The sequence below is a fragment of the Salmo trutta genome, unplaced genomic scaffold (genome assembly GCF_901001165.1).
Source record: "Salmo trutta unplaced genomic scaffold, fSalTru1.1, whole genome shotgun sequence".
Lineage (NCBI taxonomy): Eukaryota > Metazoa > Chordata > Actinopteri > Salmoniformes > Salmonidae > Salmo > Salmo trutta.
The window spans coordinates 557,162-583,095 of record NW_021823488.1 but is presented as its reverse complement, the minus strand read 5'-3'; the positions used below and the strand labels follow the sequence as shown (position 1 = coordinate 583,095).

Here is a 25,934-nt window from a genome sequence, read left to right as displayed (position 1 = left end):
CTAATACACACCATCTGTCATTAACCTGGTTTCAGAGTCTAATACACACCAATAACCTGGTTTCAGAGTCTAATACACACCATATGTCATTAACCTGGTTTCAGAGTCTAATACACACCATCTGTCATTAACCTGGTTTCAGAGTCTAATACACACCATCTGTCATTAATCTGGTTTCAGAGTCTAATACACACCATTAACCTGATTTCAGAGTCTAATACACACCATTAACCTGGTTTCAGAGTCTAATACACACCATCTGTCATTAACCTGGTTTCAGAGTCTAATACACACCATCTGTCATTAACCTGGTTTCAGAGTCTAATACACATCATCTACCATTAACCTGGTTACAGAGTCTAATACACACCATTAACCTGGTTTCAGAGTCTAATACACACCATTAACCTGGTTTCAGAGTCTAATACACACCATTAACCTGGTTTCAGAGTCTAATACACACCATCTGTCATTAACCTGGTTTCAGTCTAATACACACCATCTGTCAATAACTTGGTTTCAGAGTCTAATACACACCATTAACCTGGTTTCAGAGTCTAATACACACCATAATCCTGGTTTCAGAGTCTAATACACACCATCTGTCATTAACCTGGTTTCAGCGTCTAATACACACCATCTGTCATTAACCTGGTTTCAGAGTCTAATACACACCATCTGTCATTAACCTGGTTTCAGAGTCTAATACACACCATCTGTCATTAACCTGGCTTCAGAGTCTAATACACACCATCTGTCATTAACCTGGTTTCAGAGTCTAATACACACCATCTGTTATTAACCTGGTTTCAGAGTCTAATACACACCATCTGTCATTAACCTGGTTTCAGAGTCTAATACTCACCATTAACCCGGTTTCAGAGTCTAATACACACCATCTGTCATTAACCTGGTTTCAGAGTCTAATACACACCATCTGTCATTAACCTGGTTTCAGAGTCTAATACACACCAATAACCTGGTTTCAGAGTCTAATACACACCATATGTCATTAACCTGGTTTCAGAGTCTAATACACACCATCTGTCATTAACCTGGATTCAGAGTCTAATACACACCATCTGTCATTAACCTGGTTTCAGAGTCTAATACACACCATCTGTCATTAACCTGGTTTCAGAGTCTAATACACACCATCTGTCATTAACCTGGTTTCTGAGTCTAATACACACCATCTGTCATTAACCTGGTTTCAGAGTCTAATACACACCATCTGTCATTAACCTGGTTTCAGAGTCTAATACACACCATTAACCTGGTTTCAGAGTCTAATACACACCATTAACCTGGTTTCAGAGTCTAATACACACCATTAACCTGGTTTCAGAGTCTAATACACACCATTAACCTGGTTTCAGAGTCTAATACACACCATTAACCTGGTTTCAGAGTCTAATACACACCATCTGTCATTAACCTGGTTTCAGAGTCTAATACACACCATTAACCTGGTTTCAGAGTCTAATACACACCATCTGTCATTAACCTGGTTTCAGAGTCTAATACACACCATTAACCTGGTTTCAGAGTCTAATACACACCATCCGTCATTAACCTGGTTTCAGAGTCTAATACACACCATCTGTTATTAACCTGGTTTCAGAGTCTAATACACACCATCTTCCTGGTTTCAGAGTGTAATACACACCATAAACCTGGTTTCAGAGTCTAATACACACCACCTGTCATTAACCTGGTTACAGAGTCTAATACACACCATTAACCTGGTTTCATAGTCTAATACACACCATAAACCTGGTTTCAGAGTCTAATACACACCATCCATCATTAACCGCTAATACACACCATCTGTTATTAACCTGGTTTCAGAGTCTAATACAAACCATTTTCCTGGTTTCAGAGTGTAATACACACCATAAACCTGGTTTCAGAGTCTAATACACACCACCTGTCATTAACCTGGTTTCAGCGTCTAATACACACCATCTGTCATTAACCTGGTTTCAGTCTAATACACACCATCTGTCAATAACTTGGTTTCAGAGTCTAATACACACCATTAACCTGGTTTCAGAGTCTAATACACACCATAATCCTGGTTTCATAGTCTAATACACACCATCTGTCATTAACCTGGTTTCAGCGTCTAATACACACCATCTGTCATTAACCTGGTTTCAGAGTCTAATACACACCATCTGTCATTAACCTGGTTTCAGAGTCTAATACACACCATCTGTCATTAACCTGGCTTCAGAGTCTAATACACACCATCTGTCATTAACCTGGTTTCAGAGTCTAATACACACCATCTGTTATTAACCTGGTTTCAGAGAATAATACACACCATCTGTCATTAACCTGGTTTCAGAGTCTAATACTCACCATTAACCCGGTTTCAGAGTCTAATACACACCATCTGTCATTAACCTGGTTTCAGAGTCTAATACACACCATTAACCTGGTTTCAGAGTCTAATACACACCATCTGTCATTAACCTGGTTTCAGAGTCTAATACACACCAATAACCTGGTTTCAGAGTCTAATACACACCATATGTCATTAACCTGGTTTCAGAGTCTAATACACACCATCTGTCATTAACCTGGTTTCAGAGTCTAATACACACCATCTGTCATTAATCTGGTTTCAGAGTCTAATACACACCATTAACCTGATTTCAGAGTCTAATACACACCATCTGTCATTAACCTGGTTTCAGAGTCTAATACACACCATCTGTCATTAACCTGGTTTCAGAGTCTTATACACACCATCTGTTATTAACCTGGTTTCAGAGTCTAATACACACCATTAACCTGGTTTCAGAGTCTAATACACACCATTAACCTGGTTTCAGAGTCTAATACACACCATTAACCTGGTTTCAGAGTCTAATACACACCATCTGTCATTAACCTGGTTTCAGAGTCTAATACACACCATCCGTCATTAACCTGGTTTCAGAGACTAATACACACCATCTGTTATTAACCTGGTTTCAGAGTCTAATACACACCATCTGTCAATAACCTGGTTTCAGAGTCTAATACACACCATTAACCTGGTTTCAGAGTGTAATACACACCATAAACCTGGTTTCAGAGTCTAATACACACCACCTGTCATTAACCTGGTTACAGAGTCTAATACACACCATTAACCTGGTTTCAGAGTCTAATACACACCATCCGTCATTAACCTGGTTTCAGAGTCTAATACACACCATCTGTTATTAACCTGGTTTCAGAGTCTAACACACACCATCTTCCTGGTTTCAGAGTGTAATACACACCATAAACCTGGTTTCAGAGTCTAATACACACCACCTGTCATTAACCTGGTTACAGAGTCTAATACACACCATTAACCTGGTTTCATGGTATAATACACACCATAAACCTGGTTTCAGAGTCTAATACACACCATCCGTCATTAACCTGGTTTCAGAGTCTAATACACACCATCTGTTATTAACCTGGTTTCAGAGTCTAATACAAACCATTTTCCTGGTTTCAGAGTGTAATACACACCATAAACCTGGTTTCAGAGTCTAATACACACCACCTGTCATTAACCTGGTTTCAGCGTCTAATACACACCATCTGTCATTAACCTGGTTTCAGTCTAATACACACCATCTGTCAATAACCTGGTTTCAGAGTCTAATACACACCATTAACCTGGTTTCAGAGTCTAATACACACCATAATCCTGGTTTCAGAGTCTAATACACACCATCTGTCATTAACCTGGTTTCAGCGTCTAATACACACCATCTGTCATTAACCTGGTTTCAGAGTCTAATACACACCATCTGTCATTAACCTGGTTTCAGAGTCTAATACACACCATCTGTCATTAACCTGGCTTCAGAGTCTAATACACACCATCTGTCATTAACCTGGTTTCAGAGTCTAATACACACCATCTGTTATTAACCTGGTTTCAGAGAATAATACACACCATCTGTCATTAACCTGGTTTCAGAGTCTAATACTCACCATTAACCCGGTTTCAGAGTCTAATACACACCATCTGTCATTAACCTGGTTTCAGAGTCTAATACACACCATTAACCTGGTTTCAGAGTCTAATACACACCATCTGTCATTAACCTGGTTTCAGAGTCTAATACACACCAATAACCTGGTTTCAGAGTCTAATACACACCATATGTCATTAACCTGGTTTCAGAGTCTAATACACACCATCTGTCATTAACCTGGTTTCAGAGTCTAATACACACCATCTGTCATTAATCTGGTTTCAGAGTCTAATACACACCATTAACCTGATTTCAGAGTCTAATACACACCATCTGTCATTAACCTGGTTTCAGAGTCTAATACACACCATCTGTCATTAACCTGGTTTCAGAGTCTTATACACACCATCTGTTATTAACCTGGTTTCAGAGTCTAATACACACCATTAACCTGGTTTCAGAGTCTAATACACACCATTAACCTGGTTTCAGAGTCTAATACACACCATTAACCTGGTTTCAGAGTCTAATACACACCATCTGTCATTAACCTGGTTTCAGAGTCTAATACACACCATCCGTCATTAACCTGGTTTCAGAGACTAATACACACCATCTGTTATTAACCTGGTTTCAGAGTCTAATACACACCATCTGTCAATAACCTGGTTTCAGAGTCTAATACACACCATTAACCTGGTTTCAGAGTGTAATACACACCATAAACCTGGTTTCAGAGTCTAATACACACCACCTGTCATTAACCTGGTTACAGAGTCTAATACACACCATTAACCTGGTTTCAGAGTCTAATACACACCATCCGTCATTAACCTGGTTTCAGAGTCTAATACACACCATCTGTTATTAACCTGGTTTCAGAGTCTAACACACACCATCTTCCTGGTTTCAGAGTGTAATACACACCATAAACCTGGTTTCAGAGTCTAATACACACCACCTGTCATTAACCTGGTTACAGAGTCTAATACACACCATTAACCTGGTTTCATGGTATAATACACACCATAAACCTGGTTTCAGAGTCTAATACACACCATCCGTCATTAACCTGGTTTCAGAGTCTAATACACACCATCTGTTATTAACCTGGTTTCAGAGTCTAATACAAACCATTTTCCTGGTTTCAGAGTGTAATACACACCATAAACCTGGTTTCAGAGTCTAATACACACCACCTGTCATTAACCTGGTTTCAGCGTCTAATACACACCATCTGTCATTAACCTGGTTTCAGTCTAATACACACCATCTGTCAATAACCTGGTTTCAGAGTCTAATACACACCATTAACCTGGTTTCAGAGTCTAATACACACCATAATCCTGGTTTCAGAGTCTAATACACACCATCTGTCATTAACCTGGTTTCAGCGTCTAATACACACCATCTGTCATTAACCTGGTTTCAGAGTCTAATACACACCATCTGTCATTAACCTGGTTTCAGAGTCTAATACACACCATCTGTCATTAACCTGGTTTCAGAGTCTAATACACACCATCTGTCATTAACCTGGTTTCAGAGTCTAATACACACCATCTGTTATTAACCTGGTTTCAGAGTCTAATACACACCATCTGTCATTAACCTGGTTTCAGAGTCTAATACTCACCATTAACCTGGTTTCAGAGTCTAATACACACCATCTGTCATTAACCTGGTTTCAGAGTCTAATACACACCAATAACCTGGTTTCAGAGTCTAATACACACCATATGTCATTAACCTGGTTTCAGAGTCTAATACACACCATCTGTCATTAACCTGGTTTCAGAGTCTAATACACACCATCTGTCATTAATCTGGTTTCAGAGTCTAATACACACCATTAACCTGATTTCAGAGTCCAATACACACCATTAACCTGGTTTCAGAGTCTAATACACACCATCTGTCATTAACCTGGTTTCAGAGTCTTATACACACCATCTGTTATTAACCTGGTTTCAGAGTCTAATACACACCATTAACCTGGTTTCAGAGTCTAATACACACCATAAACCTGGTTTCAGAGTCTAATACACACCATTAACCTGGTTTCAGAGTCCAATACACACCATTAACCTGGTTTCAGAGTCTAATACACACCATCTGTCATTAACCTGGTTTCAGAGTCTAATACACACCATCTACCATTAACCTGGTTTCAGAGTCTAATACACACCATCTGTCATTAACCTGGTTTCAGAGTCTAATACACACCATTAACCTGGTTTCAGAGTCTAATACACACCATTAACCTGGTTTCAGAGTCTAATACACACCATTAACCTGGTTTCAGAGTCTAATACACACCATCTGTCATTAACCTGGTTTCGGCGTCTAATACACACCATCTGTCATTAACCTGGTTTCAGCGTCTAATACACACCATCTGTCATTAACCTGGTTTCAGAGTCTAATACACACCATCTGTCAATAACCTGGTTTCAGAGTCTAATACACACCATTAACCTGGTTTCAGAGTCTAATACACACCATAAACCTGGTTTCAGAGTCTAATACACACCATCTGTCATTAACCTGGTTTCAGCGTCTAATACACACCATCTGTCAGTAACCTGGTTTCAGAGTCTAATACACACCATCTGTCATTAACCTGGTTTCAGAGTCTAATAAACACCATCTGTCATTAACCTGGTTTCAGAGTCTAATACACACCATCTGTCATTAACCTGGTTTCAGAGTCTAATACACACCATTAACCTGGTTTCAGAGTCTAATACACACCATCTGTCATTAACCTGGTTTCAGAGTCTAATACACACCATTAACCTGGTTTCAGAGTCTAATACACACCATCCGTCATTAACCTGGTTTCAGAGTCTAATACACACCATCTGTTATTAACCTGGTTTCAGAGTCTAACACACACCATCTTCCTGGTTTCAGAGTGTAATACACACCATAAACCTGGTTTCAGAGTCTAATACACACCACCTGTCATTAACCTGGTTACAGAGTCTAATACACACCATTAACCTGGTTTCATAGTCTAATACACACCATAAACCTGGTTTCAGAGTCTAATACACACCATCCGTCATTAACCTGGTTTCAGAGTCTAATACACACCATCTGTTATTAACCTGGTTTCAGAGTCTAATACAAACCATTTTCCTGGTTTCAGAGTGTAATACACACCATAAACCTGGTTTCAGAGTCTAATACACACCACCTGTCATTAACCTGGTTTCAGCGTCTAATACACACCATCTGTCATTAACCTGGTTTCAGTCTAATACACACCATCTGTCAATAACCTGGTTTCAGAGTCTAATACACACCATTAACCTGGTTTCAGAGTCTAATACACACCATAATCAACACTTTGGGTTGATAATTGTTTCCACTTGGATACAACCAACTGTAACCTACTGGCATGACCTAGAGAGATACAACCTACTGTAACCTACTGGCATGACCTAGAGAGTTACAACCTACTAAAACCTACTGGCATGACCTAGAGAGTTACAACCTACTGTAGCCTACTGGCATGACCTAGAGAGTTACAACCTACTGTAGCCTACTGGCATGACCTAGAGAGTTACAACCTGCTGTAACCTACTGGCATGACCTAGAGAGATACAACCTACTGTAACCTACTGGCATGACTTAGAGAGTTACAACCTACTGTAACCTACTGGCATGACCTAGAGAGTTACAACCTACTGTAGCCTACTGGCATGACCTAGAGAGTTACAACCTACTGTAGCCTACTGGCATGACCTAGAGAGTTACAACCTACTGTAACCTACTGGCATGACCTAGAGAGTTACAACCTACTGTAACCTACTGGCATGACCTAGAGAGTTACAACCTACTGTAACCTACTGGCATGACCTACAGAGTTACAACCTACTGTAGCCTACTGGCATGACCTAGAGAGATACAACCTACTGTAACCTACTGGCATGACCTAGAGAGTTACAACCTACTGTAACCTACTGGCATGACCTAGAGAGATACAACCTACTGTAACCTACTGGCATGACCTAGAGAGATACAGGCTACTGTAACCTACTGGCATGACCTAGAGAGATGCAACCTACTGTAACCTACTGGCATGACCTAGAGAGATACAACCTACTGTAACCTACTGGCATGACCTAGAGAGTTATAACCTACTGGCATGACCTAGAGAGATACAACCTACTGTAGCCTACTGGCATGACCTAGAGAGTTACAACCTACTGTAACCTACTGGCATGACCTAGAGAGATACAACCTACTGTAACCTACTGGCATGACCTAGAGAGTTAAAACCTACTGTAGCCTACTGGCATGACCTAGAGAGATACAACCTACTGTAGCCTACTGGCATGACCTAGAGAGTTATAACCTACTGGCATGACCTAGAGAGATACAACCTACTGTAGCCTACTGGCATGACCTAGAGAGTTATAACCTACTGTAACCTACTGGCATGACCTAGAGAGATACAACCTACTGGCATGACCTAGAGAGTTACAACCTACTGTAACCTACTGGCATGACCTCGAGAGTTACAACCTACTGTAGCCTACTGGCATGAACTAGAGAGTTACAACCTACTGTATCCTACTGGCATGACCTAGAGAGATACAACCTACTGTAACCTACTGGCATGACCTACAGAGAAACAACCACTGGTATGCAAGCATTTCTAAACTTTTTTCTCTCACTTTTATGAGGTATTGTCTGAAGATTGATTATTAAAAAAAAATGTGACCGGAATAAGGCTGTAACATAACAAAATGTGTAAAAAGGGAAGGGGTCTGAATGCATGTTCTAGGGCCGTCACAGATTTTTTTTTTAAAGTATTTTATTTCTACCAATTGATTGGTTGAAATGTTATGACGTGTATTTGTTAATATAGACACACCCCATGTGTTTAATAAAATCATCTGTATGTGCAGAACTTGAACTGAACTGATGCTTCAAGCGTTTGATTAAATAATTAATATGTTTGTGTTTTTGTCTCAAATCAACTGCTTTATACTTAAACACTTCAACCAGTAAAATGCTCTTTGGCTAGCTTTGCCAACAGCCTGACAATGAGGGTTTTTACACTAAGTGTTTAACAAATTGGCCCATAACTTCACCAAACAATAACATAGACCTACTGTAGGACCCATAACTTCACCTAACAACAACATAGACCTACTGTAGGACCCATAACTTCACCTAACAACAACATAGACCTACTGTAGGACCCATAACTTCACCTAACAACAACATAGACCTACTGTAGGACCCATAACTTCACCTAACAACAACATAGACCTAGGACTATAAATCATTTAATATTTCAGGTGAAACATGGAAACTAAAATGTCTTTGTCATGACATTTCATAACCTGATCACCAGATAATTTTGTGAATAATCCCACTAGGCTACTCTGTAATGTGTTGTCATTCTAAATGTCCTGAATAAAGGAAAATAGCTCTGTGTGTTGTACAATAGCCTATCCATCAAGGAACAGTTCTCTTCACATTATGAGAAAAGTATCTCTGTGTGCAAACAGACTAACGAGACCCTACTGTAAATCAAGCAGACAAAAACATCATAAACACCAATTTGTTATGGATGTTGGATCAAATATGGAGCATGGCATAACTGTCTTTACCAGAGTAATGAATGAAGAATCACTTTGGTTGTTGTTGCATGTCGTGATGTTTGTCATGTGACTGTCATTCAGGAAATTATTTCCTGGATCAGCTGATGATAGTTGAACACGTGACTGTAACTAAACAGCTACAGTATTAAGAATTGTGTGTAATTATTGAAGAACCACATTAATGACAGTAATCCATTTGGGTGTTGTCAATAAAGTTAAGGTGACTCAGTTAAAACCATTGGATTTTGCATACTCTGAAATTATTTAGGATTTCTGTGCCCATGAAAACTGTTTTTCCAGCGTAATATAAGGAGACACTAAATGTTAAGTAGTTAGAGAGCATTTCAGAGATCTGAATACAAAAAACTGTCCGACAGCAAGATCCAGTATTTAAGTTGAAGTTCATCATAAGACAAGCTTAATGTTATGACTATAACTACTGTTCCCTGAAGGAGGGAAACTAGGTACAACATACTATTAAATCCACGCCTCGCTGGAAGCCCCGCCTTCCACAGGTGATGAGCGTGAGGCTCGGATTTATTCCTTCAATGTAATACCGCTCCTCACCGACCCAGGAAGGGGTGGGGCCAAACAGGTGTTGTACCTCGGTAGAAATGGTAAGATAAATTGGCACTCCAAATGGAAATGGAAAAAGTTTGCCGATTTTACCGGAAACTTCAGCAGCAAAACTTCAGAATTGACGAAGGCCAGCAGCAGGTGGGGAATTGGTTATTTTCTTCTGGTTATATTGATCTCTGGCTTCCTCAAGTCATTTGTGTGTGTTAACCTCTCTAGGGTATGTGGGACGCAACAGCCAGTCTAATCCTGTGGCGCGATATTCAAATACCTTAGAAATCCTATTACTTCAATTTCTCAAACATATTACTATTTTACACCATTTTAAAGACAAGACTCTAGTTAATATAACCACACTGACCGATTTCAAAAAGGCTTTACAACGAAAGCAAAACATTAGATTATGTCAGCAGAGTACCCAGCCAGAAATAATCAGACACCCATTTTTCAAGCTAGCATATAATGTCACAAAAACCCAGAAGACAGCTAAATGCAGCACTAACCTTTGATGATCTTCATCAGATGACAACCCTAGGACATTATGTTATACAATACATGCATGTTTTGTTCAATCAAGTTCATATTTATATCAAAAAACAGCTTTTTACATTAGCATGTGACGTTCAGAACTAGCATACCCCCCGCAAACTTCCGGTCAATTTACTAAAAATTTACTAAATTACTCACGATAAACGTTCCCCAAACGCATAATAATTATTTTAAGAATAATAGATACAGAACTCCTCTATGCACTCGATATGTCCGATTTTAAAATAGCTTTTTGGTGAAAGCACATTTTGTAATATTCTAAGTAGATAGCCCGGCATCACAGGGCTAGCTATTTAGACACCCAGCAAGTTTAGCCTTCACCAAAATCAGATTTACTATTAGAAAAGTTTGATTACCTTTGGTGTTCTTTGTCAGAATGCACTCCCAGGCCTTCTACTTCAATAAAAAATGTTGGTTTGGTCCCAAATAATCCATTGTTATATCCAAACAGCGGCGTTTTGTTCGTGCGTTCAAGACACTATCCGAAATGTTAAATAAGGGTTACGAGCATGGCGCATTTCGTGACAAAAAAAATCTAAATATTCCATTACCGTACTTCGAAGCATGTCAACCGCTGTTTAAAATCATTTTTTATGCGATTTTTCTCGTAAAAAAGCGATAATATTCCGACCGGGAATAACCTGTATACGTTCAAAACGAAAGAAAGTCAAAATGGAGTCGACCCGCGCACGCCCGTGCACGCGCCGCCATTCTCAATGTCCTTTGATAGACCACTTACTGAAGGCGCTAATGTGTTTCAGCCTGGGGCTCCAAAGCCACGATTCAAATTTCTGGCGCCTTCTGAGAGCTTTATGGGAGCGTTAGAAAATGTCACGTCATGCCAGAGATCCCCTGTTTTGGTTAGAGATTACAAAGAAGGCCATGAAATGGTCAGAGAGAGCGCTTCCTGTTTGGAATCTTCTCAGGTTTTGGCCTGCCAAATGAGTTCTGTTATACTCACAGACACCATTCAAACAGTTTTAGAAACTTTGGAGTGTTTTCTATCCAAAGCTAATAATTAAATGCATATTCTAGTTTCTGGGCAGGAGTAATAATCAGATTAAATTGGGTACGTTTTTTATCCGGCCGTGCAAATACTGCCCCTTTCGAGATAGGATCCCGTTAACGGGATTGCTTGACAAGTTAGCATGGCGCAAAATTCAAAACAGCAAAAATCTAATAATTTCAATTTCTCAAATATACGACTATTTTACACCATTTTAAAGATACAATTCTCCTTGATGTAACCACATTGTCCGATTTCAAAAAGGCTTTACAGCGAAAGCAAAACATTAGATTATGTTAGGAGAGTACATAGACAAAAATAATCACACAGCCATTTTCCAAGCAAGCATATATGTCAATAAAACCCGAAACACAGCTAGATGAAGCACTAACCTTTGATGATCTTCATCAGATGACACTCTTAGGACATTATGTTACACAAGACATGTATGTTTTGTTCGATAAAGTTAATATTTATATCCAAAAACAGCATTTTACATTGGCGTGTGACGTTCAGAAAATGTCATAAAATGTTTTGCCTCCAGAACTCCCGGTGAATGAGCACACATATTACAGAGATACTCATCATAAACGTTGACAAAATACATAACAATTATTTTAAGAATTATAGATAGACTACTCCTGGATGCAAACGCTGTGTCAGATTTTAAAATAGCTTTTCGGCGAAAGCACAGTTTTCAATATTCTGAGTACATAGCTCAGCCATCACGGCTAGCTATTCAGACACCCGCCAAGTTCGAGGCAAACTAAACTCAGAATGAGTATTAGAAAAATTGTATTACCTTTGCTGATCTTCGTCAGAATGCACTCCCAGGACTGCTACTTCCACAAGAAATGTTGTTTTTGTTCCAAATAATCCATATTTATGTCCAAATACCTCAGTTTTGTTCGTGCGTTAAGAGCACTATCCAAAGGAATAACACGCGAGCGCGGAACCAGAGACAAAATTTTTAAATGTTCCATTACCGTACTTAGAAGCATGTCAAACGCTGTTTAAAATCAATCTTTATGGTATTTTTCTCATAGAAAAGCGATAATATTCCAACCGGACAATAGCGTATTCATTTCAGAAGAAAAATAAGGAAAGGCGCGCTCACGTGACTGAGCATTTCCAAACCCTTTGTCCTCCAGCAGTCCAATCAGTAACTGAGCTCCTATATTCTGCCCGGTTACTGGATACGTATGAAACAACTTTCGGAGGGCTTTTGACAGCCAATGGAAGCCTTAGGAAGTGCAACGTGACCCCTAAGTATTTGTAGTTTCTCTAGGGATTCAAAAGTAGAACTACAGTTCTCAGACCTTACACCTCCTGGTTGAAATTTTATCAGGTTTTTACCTGCCATATGAGTTCTGTTATACTCACAGACACCATTCAAACAGTTTTAGAAACTTCAGTGTTTTCTATCCAAATCTACTAATAATATGCATATTCTATTTCCTGGGCAAGAGTACTAACCAGTTTAAATTGGGTACGTTTTTCATCCGGCCGTGAAAATACTGCCCCCTAGCCCCAAGAGATTCAAGCGAGCCTTACAATTATAATCCAAAAGTAAAATGTGAAATGCACTCATAAACAACCAGTAAATGGAGGCTATTTTTGTTGTCAGCCTATGAGAACTCCCCTGAGTTTTCCCCCACGGTGGTGAATTAGTGAATAGACACAGAACTTAATGTGAGTTTCCTTGAGTAGCACTCCTGATCTTGTCCTGATAGTGAGCTGTAATATTCAGAATACATTGTGAAAAACTAAAATCTTCTCTCACCATTTTTGCTCCAGGCAGATATACTACATCCATAACTAGTGGTTTCCTCTTTAGCAGATATACTACATCCATAACTAGTGGTTTCCTCATTACCAGATATACTACATCTATAACTAGTGGTTTCCTCATTACCAGATATACTACATCCATAACTAGTGGTTACCTCATTACCAGATATACTACATCCATAACTAGTGGTTTCCTCATTACCAGATATACTACATCAAAAACTAGTGGTTTCCTCATTACCAGATATACTACATCCATAACTAGTGGTTTCCTCATTACCAGATATACTACATCCATAACTAGTGGTTTCCTCGTTACCAGATATACTACATCCATAACTAGTGGTTACCTCATTACCAGATATACTAGCAGGGAGGTGATTCTGCAACCAAAATTGTGTGCGCACTTTAACCATCTGACATTGTCGTTCACACAGGAGAGAGATGTGACTATCGTGGATCCTCTGGGGAGCCTCAACAACATCATGATGCTGACAAGTTAGAGAAGAGTCTCTCCACATCAGAACACCTCAAGAAACACCAGCAGAGACCCACAGGGAAGAAATCTCATTGCTGCTCTGACTGTGGGAAACGTTGCAAATATTCATCAGACCTTAAAATACACCAGCGAGTACACACAGGAGAGAAGCCTTATAGCTGTAATCAATGTGGGAAGAGTTTTACTCATTCAACCAACCTGATATCTCACCAGAGAACACACACAGGAGAGAAACCTTATAGCTGTGATCAATGTGGGAAGAGTTTTACTCAGTCAAGCGCCCTGAAATCACACCGTAAACTACACACAGGAGAGAAACCTTTTAGCTGTGATCAATGTGGGAAGAGATTTGTTAAGTCTAGCAATCTGACAGTACACCAGAGAACACACAAAGGAGATAAACCTTTTAGTTGTAATCAATGTGTGAAAGGTTTTATTACGTCTAGAGATCTGACTGTACACCAGAGAACACACACAGGAGAGAAACCTTATAGCTGTGATCAATGTGGGAAGAGTTTTATTACATCTAGCCATCTGACTAGACACCAGCGAGTTCACACAGGAGAGAAACCATTCCACTGTTCAGATTGTGGAAAAAGATTCTCAACTTCACAGATTTTGAAGATGCACCAGAAAACACACACAGGAGAGAAATCTTATAGCTGTGATCAATGTGGGAAGAGTTTTACTCAGTCAAGCTCCCTGATATCCCACTGTAAACTACACACAGGAGAGAAACCTTTTATCTGTGATCAATGTGGGAAGAGATTTATTAATTCTAGCAATCTGACAGTACACAAGAGAAAACACACAGGAGAGAAACCTTTTAGTTGTAATCAATGTGGGAAAAGTTTTATTACATCTAGCTATCTGACTATACACCAGCGGAGACACACAGGAGAGAAACTTCACCACTGTTCAGATTGTGGAAAAAGCTTTTCAACATCACATACTTTGAAGATGCACCAGAAATCACACACAGGAGAGAAATCTTATAGCTGTGATCAATGTGGGAAGAGTTTTACTCAGTCAAGCTCCCTGAAATCCCACCATAAACTACACACAGGAGAGAAACCTTTTAGCTGTGATCAATGTGGGAAGAGATTTATTATGTCTGGCAGTCTGACAGTACACCAGAGAACACACACAGGAGAGAAACCTTATAGCTGTGATCAATGTGGGAAGAGTTTTACTACATCTAGCTATCTGACTATACACCAGCGGAGACACACAGGAGAGAAACCTTATTGCTGTGTTCAATGTGGGAAGAGATACTCTGATAAAAGTTATCTGATCAAACATCAGAAAATACATACATGAAGGAGTTGTTGCATTATGTCAATGATATAATGTCACAATGTAGAATGTTTTAACATTGTAGTAGGAGTATTTTAATGATGTCACAATGTAGAACCCTAAATGTTTGTCCCCTGTTCTATTGATTTCAACATGATATGGATATTAGCCTCAGGGGGAAAATCCAGGCTCTGAAATGGAAGAGTTACTATTTATGAGATTTAACAAAAAGTGACTAACAAAAAAAGAGTTGTGTTAAACTTACCACGTTGGTGACCCACTGGAATCACAATGTAGCTAGCTGTTTTCTACAGTAACCGGTGATGTGCACATTCTTCCCAGATTCCATGTGGGTTTTGAGTTGTTAGTTTTAACAAGACGTGCAACCTCATCTCCCTCCTGTAACATAAATGATTTCAACATGATATCGATGAGTGATGACAAATAAGTGTTGTGTTCCTTTGTTTAGCGACCCCTACATTTAAATGCATCACTCCAAAATGTAGCTGACTGGCTTCTACATTTTGTCCTCTAACCAGTGAGGTGAAAGATATCCCATTTCAATGTTTTTTTTTTTAGTTGTGTTAGTTTCCTGATTTCCCAATTAATCGATATCAGTGATTTATTGCTACTTGTCAAAACAACAGTGTTTCTGGTGCTTGTGCAGTTTATAAGGTGCTTGTTTAAAAAAAATACAAGTGATATGATTATTGTGGCAGATGTTTGTTTATATAGTATGGCCCATTTTATGTTTAGGTTTTCAATATATCACAAACTGTTTCTGCATATTGGTTATTGATTTGGACACGTTAAAACTGTGTTTTGACATTGGGGCTATCCCACCTAGCAACATGTCATTGAAAAGAAGACTAATATACGTCCGGTATCTTCATTGTAAATGAGGATTTGTTCCTAACTGACTAATTTACAATGACGGCCCAGTGGGTTAACTGCCTTGTTCAGGTGCAGAACAACAGATTTTGACCTTGTCAGCTCAGGGATTCGATCCAGCAACCTTTCGGTTACTGTTAAATGAAGGTTTACATTTTTTTAAATACACATGGACGCAGCCTATACACCTATAATCAATTTTATTAACAATCTGACATCACTCCAGTATTTCTTTGCAACGTTCAAGTGCTAATTGTCTTTATTCCACTACTGAAGAAGCAGGACTCAAATCACCTCATATTTCAAACATTCAGCCTGACAAAAGATACGTTTTATTATTTCATGCCTCACCCTTAAGTTAATTATTGCCAATACATATTAACAAAGGGGTGTACATTTGGTTTGATATTTAATATTTACAATTCATGTAACATTTAGTAATCATAATTATTTATGCAACCAATTGACCATTTTTGGGTACAATTATATTGACATTGTTATCCTGCTTTTAGAATATCAGGGATCGTTCTCAGATGTGCCAACCCAAATGTACAAGAGCATGACATTGGGGACTGGGCCCTGATCCAACAACATGCCTATCGAGATATTGCAGGAGTTTGCGCTTGAAATCAGACATGACTAATACAATTTGATTTGAGTTTCGTTTGGGCTCGTTCCAAGGGGACGAGAGTTCTAGAAGCTAGTGAGTTTTAGGAAGACGAGAGTTCTAGAACTAGTGAATTTTATGATTCTATAGAAAGAAAATGGAGAAAAAAATTACATGATTGTATATTATTATTTAGAAATACGTGTTTTTTCTTGTATTTAATTGTTGACAGCAAGTTGTTTTCTGTTGGTGGTGAGCAAACTTGTCCAACAAAAATATAGGATATATTTGTTGTTTTAAGGGGGAAGGTGTTACAGGCTTTGGTTTTTCCATTTATGTTTTGAGGTTGGACTTTAGCACGTCTAGCTCGTTAGCACGTCTAGCTCGTTAGCACGTCTAGCTCGTTAGCACGTCTAGCTCGTTAGCACGTCTAGCTCGTTAGCACGTCTAGCTCGTTAGCACGTCTAGCTCGTTAGCACGTCTAGCTCGTTAGCACGTCTAGCTCGTTAGCACGTAGGACGCACTGATTGGTGTCACCTCGTTAGTCAGTATGTGTTACACCTGTGCTGGCTTGTCCATCTCGTTAGTGGGAAGGTGTTTCACCTGAGCTGGTCCAGGTTCTATTTAAGAGTGTCTGGCCCAGTGCTCCAGTTGTCTTGATACATGTGGAGAGTCAACACCTTTAGTTGCTCCACCATTTTGGTTTGCTTCCTGTCTTTAAGTTTGGTGTGGGTTTTTCTTTTGTTTTCCTCTTCTTGGGCAGATATAGTGGGTCTCATGGTGGGTGTCTTTTAGGTCCCAGTTGTTGTTACTAGTCAACTTTCAGTGGACACTGTGAGAGCAAAACTGCAACATTGTTATAATACTTTTATTGCATCAAATGGTTGTTTTATGCAACAGAATAGAGGGTTCTTATAACTATTGTGTCTGTGTGTTCTACTGAGGATGGGCCTCTGGGAGAAAACACTGACAGGAGATTTACAATGTCTTTTGGGTGATAAAACCTAAAGAGACCGCATTCCAGAGCATGAGTTAATGTTTCTGTTCTATATGGTACCAGGGAGAGATGACCCCAGGGCCAGACCCTGGTCTCTACACAAAGAGTACTGTTTTAACAGCAGATACTGTCTGCTGAGAATTATAAGTATCTTTCATACAACTCTTAACCTTGTGACCCGTTCTATACATCTGTTGTTCGTCATGTAGGTTGAAAGGGCTATAAAAGACCTTTGTACTTTTGTTCCGTGGGTCCACCAGCCATCATTATTGTAGGGCACTCAATTGATTCACTTTATATGTGTACGTTGTATTGACCTGCTCCCTTATAAGTGAATAAAGATTTAGTTTAAGAATAACTCTGACTTGTGTGATAAGTTTGTCTCCTCAATTGATATTGAAGAAATTAACCACCACATTTGGCGATGGGGATGTGAATCTTCACTTGGTGACCGCTCCTGGTGACCTGGGTAAATGACCTGGCTCCTGATGACCTGGGTAAATGACCTGACGACCTGGGTAAATGACCTGGCTCCTGATGACCTGGGTAAATGACCTGGCTCCTGATGACCTGGGTAAATGACCTGGCTCCTGACGACCTGGGTAAATGACCTGACGACCTGGGTAAATGACCTGAATCCTGATGACCTGGGTAAATGACCTGACTCCTGATGACCTGGGTAAATGACCTGACTCCTGATGACCTGGGTAAATGACCTGACTCCTGATGACCTGGGTAAATGGTGCACGAGGGATCCCTCTAACTTGGGATCTGAGGGAGACCACCCTCCACACAGGAATACACACTAAGCCTACTGACTGGGCCCTGTTTACACCTCCAAGGTGCCCCCCCCCCCCCCCCCCCCCCCCCACACACACACACAGGAATACACACTCTGAGCCTGCACTTGCATGTTTTGCTCACCTCATTCTTTAAAAAAAAAACTAGGTTTGAGTTGTGGTATCCACTCAGATTAAAGGTGGGTTCATCTGCTCTGTTTCTGAAGTGTGTAAACAGGGCCCAGTCAGGAGGCTCTGAGTGTGTATTCCTGTGTGGAGGTGTAAACAGGGCCCAGTCAGTAGAATCTGAGGCTGAGTCAGCTATCTGTGTGAACTGGATGAAAACTAGAATCTGTGTTTACTAGTTAAGACCATTTATGATATAGTATAAGATAATAAGGTGCACCTGTAATTGTTTTAAACCTGTAATTATTTTAAACCTGGATCCCATTTTAGAAGTATTGGAAGATGTAAATGTATGTGTTGCATTATTCTAGGAACTAACCATGAGATAGAAATGTGAAAATATTCCTGCAGGTTAAAATATTGTTGAAAAACAACTAATTGATTAGGTATGTTTGAGAATAGCATTGTGTGGCTGTGATATGGGAGTAGTGTGACTGTGATATGAGAGTTGTGTGACTGTGATATGAGAGTTGTGTGACTGTGATATGAGAGTTGTGTGACTGTGATATGAGAGTTGTGACTGTGATATGAGAGTTGTGTGACTGTGATATGAGAGTTGTGTAACTGTGGAAATGAGTCTTAATCTGTTGTCTGGATAGTAACATAGAAATTTGCTTAATCAGATGATTGAAATGTGGATAATAAGTGGGATGATATTTTAGAAAGCAGCAGAAGGTCTATAGTTCCTGGGAGGCTTGATTTTGCCGTGATCTCAGGGAAGTTAGAGAACCGTTGATGATCCCATGGTCATTGTCCGGGAAACAAAAGTTTATTTTTTTGTTCTGCTGGGAGTATGGAGAGCTGCTTCGTAGCTATGGAGAGTCCTTGAAAAAGCAAATGGAATGGTTGTCGTGACTACCTGAGAATTTCTTACGTTTTCTATGGATTCTGTGAATATATGAAAATATGATGAATTGTATGTGTGTATAATCGATTAGTAGAGATTTGATAAAGTAATACTGTGAATATAATTAGATACAATTTAAACAACCCATATGTAGACGAACGTAGGTTTTGAGTTGGTATCTTTAATGGATCATTTGATAAAGATGAGGTTTAAGCATTATTAAACTGTAAATTACCCTAAGGATGAAACTATAAAACGTCCAGGTACTACAATTGAAATAAAACTGCCCTTAAGGGCTGGGGGGGTTCTTCCCAGTATGAGAGGAGTTGCTAGATTTATTGAATAAACCTTTTTCCATAAAGTTAGAGTGAACCAAGGTGGCTGACTAGCTGTTGATGTTGAAGAAGCGTCTCGTCCACTAGATTATACGTCACAGTGATTGGAAAGCAGCTGCTGTCATCCCCCTCTTCAAAGGAGGTGACACTCTTGACCCAAATTGCTACAGACCTATATCCATCCTACCCTGCCTTTCTAAGGTCTTCGAAAGCCAAGTCAACAAACAGATTACCGACTATTTTGAATCCCACCGCACCCTCTCCGCTATGCAATCTGGTTTCAGAGCTGGTCATGGGTGCACCTCAGCCACGCTCAAGGTCCTAAACGACATCGTAACCGCCATCAATAAGAAACATTACTGTGCTGCCGTATTCATTGACCTGGCCAAAGCTTTTGACTCTGTTAATCACCACATCCTCATCGGCAGACTTAGTAGCCTTGGTTTCTCAAACGATTGCGTCGCCTGGTTCACCAACTACTTCTCTGACAGAGTTCAGTGTGTCAAATCGGAGGGCCTACTGTCTGGACCTCTGGCAGTCTCTATGGGGGTACCACAGGGTTCAATTCTTGGGCCAACTCTTTTCTCTGTATACATAAATGATGTCGCTCTTGCTGCTGGTGAATCTCTGATCCACCTCTACGCAGACGACACCATTCTGTATACTTCTGGCCCTTCTTTGGACACTGTGTTAACAACCCTCCAGACGAGCTTCAATGCCATTCAACTCTCCTTCCGTGGTCTCCAACTGCTCCTAAACACAAGTAAAACTAAATGCATGCTCTTCAACCGATCGCTGCCTGCACCTGCCCGCCCATCCAGCATAACTTCTCTGGACGGTTCTAACTTAGAATTTGTGGACAACTACAAATACCTAGGTGTCTGGTTAGACTGTAAACTCTCCTTCCTGACTCACATCAATCATCTCCAATCCAAAGTGAAATCTAGAATTGGCTTCCTATTTCGCAACAAAGCATCCTTCACTCATGCTGCCAAACATACCCTCGTAAAACTGACCATCCTACCAATCCTCTACTTCGGCGATGTCATTTACAAAATAGCCTTTATTTATTTTGCTCCTTTGCACCATATTATTTATATTTTAACTTTTAACTTTCTTCAAACTACAAATCTACCATTCCAGTGTTTTTCTTGCCATACTTTATTTACTTTGCCACCATGGCATTTTTTTGCCTTTTCCTCCATTATCTCACATCATTTGCTCACATTGTATATAGTCTTATTTTTTTCTACTGCATCATTGATTGTATGTTGTTTTACTCCATGTGTAACTCTGTGTTTTTGTATCTTGTCGAACTGCTTTGCTTTATCTTGGCCAGGTCGCAATTGTAAATGAGAACTTGTTCTCAACTTGCCTACCTGGTTAAATAAAGGTGAAATAAATAAATAAATAAAAAACAGTGGCAGAATCACCTGAAAGACGCACATCGCCATCTGCTGACTGGAGTTGGTATCGCAGTTGAGAAAATACTTTCAGACAAAAAGCTAAAAAGCGACTGCCCCTACAAACCAACGACTCCCTTTGAAAACGGGTGATGTGGCATCAGAAACATTTATTATAGTGTAAAAATGTACTACAAAGTGTAGCTAAATAGAATAACTTTGGTCATCCCCAGTCAGCACGTGACGTCCAAGGACGTTGAATTATGGGCGATATCAGGTCTGTCTGTTGTGGCCACTATTTCACCCTAAAATAGTCATCCCAAATTGGGCTGTGTATAACTATGTAAATGTCTCTCGGCCAAGGTGACTTTTAACAATATACACTCTAAAAAGTAAAGGTTCCTGGAGTATCCTTTAGGGGTTCTTCAAATTGAAACTGTGGGGGAACCCCTAAAAGTTATTTGAAGAACCTTCAAAGAAGAACCTTTAAACTTCCTTTCCACCCTCCCTCCATTATAAAAACATATTTTAATAACAATAATATTGACAATATTGATTTAAATAATTCATTATTTATTTTGTGGCACCACAAATGTGAATGAATATTTACAAAACAATTTAACAAACAAAACACATTACAAAATTGCAACATTTCTGCAGACATGTCATACCATAATAAATAATACATTTACTTTGTATAGTGCTTTTCATGACATTTAAAACAAATAAAATAATGATGTACAATAGAAACAACATTAAAAATGAATCATAGGTAAACGAACAATATTGTAGACTTGATGCTAAATACAGATTTTTCAGCTTTAGTCTGTATATCATATCCACTTAGTTATGTTAGGAAGTTTTCCATCTTTATGACCGGCCCTGGTAACTTCACCCCAACTTCTCTTATCCCCAGAACACAGTAACTTAACAACATAACTGTTTTTCTGACATTTTTGGGAAATTGAAGGGAAAATAAAAATCCAGTCGTAGCAGAGCCCCAAGTCCCATGGGGACGTCCTCGAGGGCCTGGATGTTCTCCCCATCAAAGGCCAGTGGGATTTCACTCTCATGGTGAAATGGATTTCCACCGATGTGCAGTAAAGGAGTGAAGAGCGGTGAAATCTGTGTCAACAAAAGTAAGAAAATATTAATACACATACAATTAACAAAGAACATAACAAATGTTCAGCTGTAGTTTTATATAAACATGCACACCTATGTTTATGAAGAAACAGATGATTGGTGCATAGACATACCTTGTCACGGACATAAAGGCCACTCGGGTCCTCATTGAAGAGGTTGGGCAAGAGCAGAATCGCTGCTGTGGTCTCCAGTCCTAGTAAAGTAAAGCAATGATATTACTACACTTGCTAATTTTAATACAAAATACATTAGAGAAAAGGGAAGGAATAAGAGCAAATCCCTCTTCTGTATTGGCCTTCAGGGACTGTCAAAATAGCAGGATGATGTCCTCACCCCTGCCTCGCCTCTCTACCTCTGATAGTCCTTGAATTATCTTTTTGTCTATATCCATTCCATGGACTTGATTCATTTCTGACAAGATAATTTGCACACATTTGTATGCTAATAGATTTCAGTTTGTATTGACTGCTATGTATGTAAAATGTACACTTCAAATGCAGCTGTCCTACAACATATCTGTACCTTCTTCTTGATCCCAATTGCATTGTGTCCATGTTCTGTCCTATAAGAATTTCAAAGGAAGAGAAAATGTGTCAAAGAATAGTCTTACAAGCATTAATATATATATATATTAAGTAAATCTTGAAAGATAAATGGCATCGACATACAATGTAAAATAGAAGAACACATTGGAGAAAGCACTAGCCAATACAGTACTGCCATACAGTAACAGTACTGCCATACAGGCCTAATCACATTTCAAGATATCTTTGTACATAAATTGTTCAATAATTTCTCAGGCTGACTTGAAAGATTATATGCAACATTTTGCTGCGTGGCAATACTGTGTTGGGATTCTGAAGGGCATTTATACAAAAGAGGTAGTCTAGACACTGTATTAGTACCATTATCCATTTGAATCCCATCAACAGCTACCATCTAAGATATTAATTTCCCTCCACAAGGGGGCGGACATGTAACGTTTCCAAAATTGGATAGTATTGTACATGTAACGTTTCCAAAATGGGATAGTATTGTACATGTAACGTTTCCAAAATGGGGTAGTATTGTACATGTAACGTTTCCAAAATGGGATAATATTGTCCATGTAACGTTATGCCCCCTTGTGAGTTAATAGTATTGCATGCTGTAGCAGGCTATATAAAGAGGAAGACCTCCATTGACGATTCAGTTCGTTGTAACATCTCGTCTGGACAGGTCACCGTCCTTAGTTAGTTAGTTAGTTAGTTAGTTAGTTAGTTAACGAAGCTAACGAAGCTAACGTTAGCCAGTTCATTATCACAAAAGTGAGAACTGCTCTAGATTGGAAACTTACATTAATGAGTGTAAAGCCATGTTGTCTTCATGGAAACGATATACAATATATGGGAAAGAATATAGTTGAGGAAATAATCCAAACCTAGTTGTGCCTTGTTAGGACATAACATTAGCTAGCTAGCTAACGGTACTGTACTGTAGCTCATACAACGCCGACGGTCAAACCCGGCTTTCTAATATTTACGTTAATTAGCTATAGTAACGTTATGGAAGATATTCACAGAAAACCATCATTGTCTTCGTTATTCATTATTAGTATGTTATATTATTATAATAAATGATTTCGAGACATATTCACAGCCAAACATCAACCCAACTTAACCTTTTTAACTGTTGTCGCATCCAAACTTGTCACCATCGTTTTCAGTTGTAATTGCGAAGTTCCCGGAAGAAGTCCAGCCACAACGGAGGTTCCTCGATGAACCCACCTTCTAACAAGTTCTTTGAAGAACCTTTTGGGGCTGTTTTTCATTGACCAAGAACCCTACGGTTCTTAGGGGATCTGAGAACAACTCCAGTTGAACCCTTCATTTTTAGAGTGTAGTCGGCTCAATTTACTCTCAGATTCAAACATGATGATTAGCATCAACGATCAAGTCAGCTGCTGCTGCTCCAATACAGTATGAGGTGAGACGGTGAACTGATGTTGAACCGGGCAGTCAGCTGCTGCTGCTCCAATACAGTATGAGGTGAGACGGTGAACTGATGTTGAACCGGGCAGTCAGCTGCTGCTGCTCCAATACAGTATGAGGTGAGACGGTGAACTGATGTTGAACCGGGCAGTCAGCTGCTGCTGCTCCAATACAGTATGAGGTGAGACGGTGAACTGATGTTGAACCGGGCAGTCAGCTGCTGCTGCTCCAATACAGTATGAGGTGAGACGGTGAACTGATGTTGAACCGGGCAGTCAGCTGCTGCTGCTCCAATACAGTATGAGGTGAGACGATGAACTGATGTTGAACCGGGCAGTCAGCTGCTGCTGCTCCAATACAGTATGAGGTGAGAAGGTGAACTGATGTTGAACTGGGCAGTCAGTCATTCATTCTGTACTATGAGTCTGGTCTAAAATTGTTGGAATTGAAAAAGCCTACTGCACATTGTGGTGGAAATTCTAACCAATAAGGAGAGACTTTGTCATTTCTTCAAACAATCAATTATTTGATAAGAATTGCAATAATGTAGCTGGTCAGCCCTACACTCTGAGGTGGAAGGCCGAGAGCTCGATGACACAAGGAGTTCAGAAGCCTTATATAGTCAAACTATCTTGTGCATATAGAAAACACGTGATCTTGGTATGTGTACGTGTGTGGAGAACGAGACACAGACTAACTGTGAATTGGTCGTCTTGTTCTGTAGCAACAGCTAGTTATTCTAGTTTTCCAGTGAGGTGTCAAAACAACAGGAAATCACTCTAGACACAGTTCCTCTGAAGTAGATCAACGGTTCCCTGAATTGGGCCAAGCGCCTTTGGCCTGTCTGCCCAGAGGGTGTGTGGTTGCACACCTATACGTCTGTCGGATGGGTGTGTCTAGAGCTACTCCGGCAATAAATCAGATCCAGCCTGAACTGTGTGATGTAGTAGGGAGTTGTAGTTTCTCTAGAGATAAATCAGATCCAGCCTGAACTGTGTGATGTAGTAGGGAGTTGTAGTTTCTCTAGAGATAAATCAGACCCAGACTGAACTGTGTGATGTAGTAGGGAGTTGTAGTTTCTCTAGAGATAAATCAGATCCAGCCTGAACTGTGTGATGTAGTAGGGAGTTGTAGTTTCTCTAGAGATAAATCAGACCCAGACTGAACTGTGTGATGTAGTAGGGAGTTGTAGTTTCTCTGGAGATAAATCAGATCCATCCTGAACTGTGTGGTGTAGTAGGGAGTTGTAGTTTCTCTACAGATAAATCAGACCCAGACTGAACTGTGTGATGTAGTAGGGAGTTGTAGTTTCTCTAGAGATAAATCAGATCCAGACTGAACTGTGTGATATAGTGGAGTTGTAGTTTCCAACAGGCCAATATTCAACATAGTTTAGTGCATAAAACGTAATTAACTACAATGACCATAATCCATTGCGTGCCTACTTGTCTAAATGTCTGT

At 39.6% G+C, this 25,934-nt stretch overlaps 1 protein-coding gene across 1 annotated transcript in view; it reads left to right on the top strand.

Moving 5' to 3' along the window:
• Positions 1-8,601: 8,601 nt before the first annotated feature.
• Positions 8,602-25,934, top strand: part of LOC115191154 (zinc finger protein OZF-like) — a 29,423-nt gene continuing 12,090 nt past the window's right edge. The window contains exons 1-2 of the mRNA XM_029749109.1: positions 8,602-8,626; positions 13,991-15,149. Coding sequence (XP_029604969.1) covers positions 8,602-8,626; positions 13,991-15,149 — 1,184 coding nt within the window. The remainder of the gene's footprint in view (positions 8,627-13,990; positions 15,150-25,934) is intronic.